This window comes from Choloepus didactylus, chromosome 4, assembly GCF_015220235.1.
Source record: "Choloepus didactylus isolate mChoDid1 chromosome 4, mChoDid1.pri, whole genome shotgun sequence".
Taxonomy (NCBI): domain Eukaryota; kingdom Metazoa; phylum Chordata; class Mammalia; order Pilosa; family Megalonychidae; genus Choloepus; species Choloepus didactylus.
The window spans coordinates 156,125,171-156,131,170 of NC_051310.1; the positions used below are offsets into that span (position 1 = coordinate 156,125,171).

Here is a 6,000-nt window from a genome sequence, read left to right on the forward strand (position 1 = left end):
GCAAATATTTTCTCCCACAATTTCATTTAATTTTAAACTTATATTATGGTAAAAAAATTCTACAAAGAAGTTTCTAACTTTTGAAGTTAAGCTATTTATGATTGCTTCTGAGACTTATTTGCTGTGGCTGGGCATGTGGCTAGGAATTCTCTTCCCTTACAGCACAGGTCCCAACATATGAAAGGACATTTCCTACCAGCTCAATGGAACATCAGACAACCAATTAATTAGTGATGGGTTTTCCCTTGTCTGTATGTATGGTATCTTCTCATTCATATGTAGCCTGTTTCAATTTGAAACTTGAAAATGATCTCAATATAAACCCTCTGAATTATGGTTGGACATTGGATAAGCATTCTTATTCTCTTTTTAAATTTATGTTTAAACCTGGAGGTGTGGGTAGACCCAACCAAGAGGCTCCTCTGCCTTTGACTGATTGGTTGTGGAGCACACAAAGTGAAAGCTGCCTGGTGAGGGCTGTTCTGTGGGCTGCTGTTTGTTCTGTAGCTTGGGACCTCCCCTAGCCTAGGATCAGACACAGAGTCTGAGCTCCAGGGCCTGCAACTCCAGTTTCCACTTGCACCATGAGGTTGTTGACAAGGATGACTGTTGTCTTAACTTTGGGTAAGTGCTGTGAGGATACGAAAGGATTGCTTTAGTGGCAGAGGACACAGGAAGGATATCTGTTACCTCCACTTCTCCCACTGTGGTTTATGAAACTGCTAGAAAGAGTTTGTATCTATGTGTTTCTCTAGGGAGTGTGGCATCTGTGTAAAGGGCTAGTCATACCCGCTGTCACAGAAGAAACTCTGGGTCTCATGGCTCCCAGGATGTAAGGAGTTTGAGGGTCCACTGAGCCCAAGACCCATGGAAAGTGGGCAATTTATCTTTGGCCCTGTGACTCTGGTTATTTCAGTAATAAGCACCAGTAATATTTTTTTCATCCTGTGCAACACACATGAATATTCTTGAATATGGGGCAGGGCTGGAGAGGAGAGTTCTGGGAATGTGTCCCTGACCTTTAGATGAACTCTGATTTGACAGTTAAGATGTAATCTGTTGTTTCTCAACTCCTCAGGTATTATGGGTGATGCCCAGACCACACAGCCAGATTCAATGGCAAGCACAGAAGGAGAAGCCGTGAACTTGCCTTGTAATCACCCCACAATCAGTGGAAGAGATTACATATACTGGTATCGACAGATTCTCCACCAGGGCCCGGAGTATGTGATTCATGGTTTTAAAACCAATATGACTAATGAAATGGCCTCGTTAACCATCCCTGCTGACAGAAAGTCCAGTACCTTGGTCCTGCCCCGTGTTACTCTGAGAAGCACTGCTGTGTACTACTGCATCCTGAGAGACACACAGTGACCCAGGCGGGGCAGCACCTGTGCAGTATCTCCCTGCAGGCAGAAGGGAGCAGTGACAGCCACTCAGAGAAGTCACTGCACAAAAATGCACAGAGGCTCAATAGAAGAAGAAGGAAAAGTGAAGAAGAGAAATAAAAAGAAAGAGAAGAGAGGGAGGAAATCAATAAGACAAAGAAGATGAGGAGAGTGAGGAAGAAGGATTTTCATTGTTGAAGGGATTGAGAAGCTTGATGGAGAACAAGGATCACAATTATAATCCTTCCATAACAGAAAAAGCAAATGAAAACTTATGGTGCTTTGTGTTCACCAAATGTTGCCTTCTGTGTAGGTCTCAATTTAAAAAGGGGGGGGAGGGAACACCCTTTCATTGTACAAAGGCTTCCTTCATTTGACCCAGGGAAATGCCCAGGCTCCAGACTGTCCATCATTTTAGTCCCTCCAACCTCTGTAAAATCGAAATGAATTTCAGAAACAGATACATTTTCTCTTGAGAAAGTCTGAAATGTTCTTTGTTGTTCATCTCTAGCACATACACTTGGAATATACAAGATGTTTGGAAGGAGATAAAAGGGGATCAATATATGGGAATTAATTTAATTTTTAAAAGTTATTTTGAAATATTTTATTATTGCACAGGAAATATATAATCCTTTCTTGTCATAAAAGAACTCAATGTGTGTGTGTGTGTGTGTGTGTGTGTGTGTTATGAGAAAGAAACCTGGAAGGGGGATTGCTGGTTCAGGGGATATGCCTTAATCACATTTTTATAGGTACCAAAAAGTTGCTTCCAAAATGACTCTAACAATCCACGCCCCAAAAACAGGATATGGGAAATCTATTTTCCAGAATCTTGGTTAGCACTACTCTCGATCTCTTTAGATTTTAGATAACTTAAAGTATTGCATTTGTATTTCCCTGATTACTAGTGCAGTTGAACAACTTTTCCCATACATGTTGACCCTTTGTGATTCTGCATTTGTAGCATGCCTAACAATATCATTTAACTAGTTCCTATTAGGTTTTTTGTCTTTTTCTCAAAGGAAAATTTCTTTTAATAACATGAATATTACTTTGCCTGTTATATACATTGCACATACTCTTTCTTAGTATATTGTATCTTTTAAATTTTTTGTTTAGCTTTTATTGGTGTGATCTTTAATTTTTATGTTGTCAAATCTGAGCCTTCTAAGTAAGGCTATCACCATTCCAAACTGATAAACCTGAAGTCCTACATTTGCTTCTACTAATGTATATTCATTTAGCCAGTCTGAGTGTGGGGAATCAATATTTTGAAAATACCTCCTTATAATTGTTGGACTTCTATTCTATTTTCTTGATTTTCTTGGAACATGATGATATTCTTGCTACCCTCCAAGGAGTATTTCCAAGAAATGGAGTAAGCCCTGTCAGTAATCATGATGATGATAAATAACCAAAATAATTTTAATATTTATTACGTGCCAAACTCTTAACTAAGATCCTTAATTTCATTACCTCTTTTAATCCTCATAACAACCTTAGAAAGTAAGAATTACTATCAAACCATGTTAAAAATGAAACACACAATTTTCAAAATGTTTAGAAGTCCACAACTTCCTTAGGATTTAGAACAAACCTCTCCCTATTGCATTCCTGAATTCAGTAACAAGAGAAAAACTCCAACACAATGAATAAAAATTGATGAACAGTGGTATATTCAGGAATAGATCATGGCCCCCAACCCAACTGGTATTGCACATCTTAGAGCAAAATATTAAGAAAGTCAAGGGGTAGGAAAAATAAGGTCTAAGTTGAGAAAAAGAAGAGCCCGTTAACCCTATAGAGCAGTGCCGTCCATGGTATGAGCCACAAATGCAATTTTAAATCTTCTGATAGTTGCATGAAAAAAACAAAGTTAAAAGCAACAGTTAAAATTAATTTTAATACTCAAAAGTATTTAACCCAGTATGTCTAAAATCTTATTTCAATGTGTAATCGTGATATTTACAATCTTCTTTTCATACAGAGTCTTTGAAACTCAGTGTGTATTTTACACTTACAGCACATCTCAGTTTAGATGCTGTATTTTCAACAAAGTGAAATATAATACCACCTGAACAATAAAGTTTTTTTTCACTGATTCAGTTTTTAAATTTTGGGATTTGGTAATAATTGCATGAGATTTGTAGATTAATTTTGGGAAGAACTAGGATCTTTACAGGTATGAATCTTACAGTTCATGAACATGATATAGTCTTCTCTTTATTTGGGTCTTCATTGATTTTTCTCAATAATGTTTGTTCCAGTTTGATAATGTTACCATCATGCAAAATACCAGAAATGGATTGGCTTTTATAAAGGGGTTTATTTAGTTAAAATTTGCAGTCTGAAGGTCATGGAAATGTCCAAATTAAGGCATCACCACACACATACCTTCACTGAAGGAAGTCCAATGGCATCTGGAAAACCTCTGTTAGATGGGAAGAGACATGGCTGGCATCTGCTGTTCCAGCTCCTCTCTCAGCTCCTGTGCATTCTTCAAAATGTTGCTCTTGGGGTGTTTTGTCCTCTCTTAGCTTCTCTGGAGCAAAGTGTCAACAAAAATCTGCTTTCAATGGTTGTCTCCAAAATGTCTCTCCTGGCTGTAGCAATAAGTTGCTTCTGTTTGTCAGCTCTTTTATATGGCTCCAGTTATTCAATTAAGACCCACACTAAATGGGTGGGGTAATACCTCCATGGAAATTATCCAATCAGAGGTCTTGCCCACAGTTGATTGAGTCATATCGCCATGAAAACACTCAATCAAAAAGTTCCAACCTGAAATCAACAACTAATATATCTGTCCACACAAGATTGCATCAAAGAACATGGTGTTTTGGGGGACATAATACATCCAAACTGGCACAATGTTTTATAGTTTTCTGTGTAGAGTTCTTCTGCATTTTTCCTTAGATATATTACTCACTATTTGGTTTTTTAATGCTATAGAAAATGGCATAATTTTTAAATTTTCATGTTCTATTTTTTGTTCTGATATATATAAAGACAAAGTAAAATTTTTGTATGAGGACCTCTTATCCAATTAAGTTGCTGAATTCACTTGTGCATATTAATAGATTTTTGTTGGATTTCTATTTACATAATTATGTCATCACAAATAATAAATGCTATATTTCTTCCTTTTTGAATATCTATGAATTTTTAATTCTATTCCCTTTTTGTCCTATGACCTTCAATACAAATTTAATTATAAATAGTAAATAATAGATAACCTGCCTAATTTCAAACTTGTGGGAAAGTCCTCACTAATTCACCATAAGCATGGTGGTTGCTAAAGGTGTTTTTAAGGATATGAAGAATATTCCTGGCTTGCTAGGGATGTTAAATTTTATCAAAAGCACTTGTTGAATTCCATACTCAATGAAAAAATCCTCCAAGTATGAATGCTTAATAAAGATATTATTAGATTTTATAAAAAGGGAGGGAAGATTCACTTGCTAAGTTTATGCATCAGAAACAGCTCCTTCAGAGTACTCCTTTGCCAGCTAAGTCCCAAAACCTGCAGGCAATAGGCTCTTCAAGAACATCAAGTAGATGTGTCCCCTTTGCTCATAAAGTTGACACCCTTTTTCAACATGAACAGGTTCGGGTGGTCATTGCCCAGGCATCCCTGAAGATCAGGAAAGTGATTAAACTAGAGGAAGAGGGAGCAACAGACAAGATGGAATTTAACAAAGGATTATGAATACTGAGTCTTTAAATAATTTTATTTTTCTTAATTCCTAGAATATTAGAATAGTGAGAATGAAAGAATCGAAATAGTGGAACTGTAACCCATGGCATCATTTGAAATTTGTTTTATAGCTACTTGTTAAATGGTAATTTGAAAGCCATACCTTTTTGTATATATGTTGTATTTCACAATAAGGAAATAAGTGCAACTATGGTACTATAACCCATAATAACTTTGGAAATTTCCTACGTATCTATTTGTTAAATCATACTTTGAAAGATATTAACTTTTTGTATATATCTCATATTTCATAATAAGGAAATAACAGAAAAGGGAATTGTAACATATAATATTCTTTGAAATTTGCTCTCTTAACTACTTGTTAAATTGCACTAGGAAAGTTGTCACTTTTAAGTATATATGCTATATTCTACAATCTAAAAAATGAAAAAAAACGAAGGAAGGGCATTTTTGTGACAATAAAACATGATTCCAAACAGAAACTCCGGAATGCAGGAAGAAATGGACATTAATGAAAGAAAAGGGTAACTATTTGGACAATATAGATGAATAGTCACTTTTAAAATTAACAATAGTAATGCAGTATCAGTTTAAAATAGAAATAGAATTAAAGTTAATGCAAAATGTGGGAACTGTTATAGTGTTCCAAGGTTTTAGCAGTAATAGGGAAAGGTAAAACTAACAGTGTGAATATGGTTATAAGTCTAGGATGAATGTTTTAATCCCCAGGTTAGCCTCTAAAGTAATAATAAGTAAATTCATAACTAGCAAATTTGTAGAAAGAAAAGTGCATATATGGAAAAAATGATTCCAAATTAAGACAAGAAATGAGAGAGAGATACAAACAAGCTGGGTTAAATCAAAAATAGAAGGTAAGATTTTAGATATAAACCA

At 35.6% G+C, this 6,000-nt stretch overlaps 1 gene segment (V, D, J or C); it reads left to right on the plus strand.

Annotated features, from left to right (window-relative positions):
- The first annotated feature begins 491 nt into the window (after positions 1-491).
- Positions 492-1,379, plus strand: LOC119532282. The segment is given in 2 exon segments: positions 492-624; positions 1,079-1,379. Coding segments are annotated over 2 exon segments (336 nt in total).
- The last annotated feature ends 4,621 nt before the right edge of the window (positions 1,380-6,000 follow it).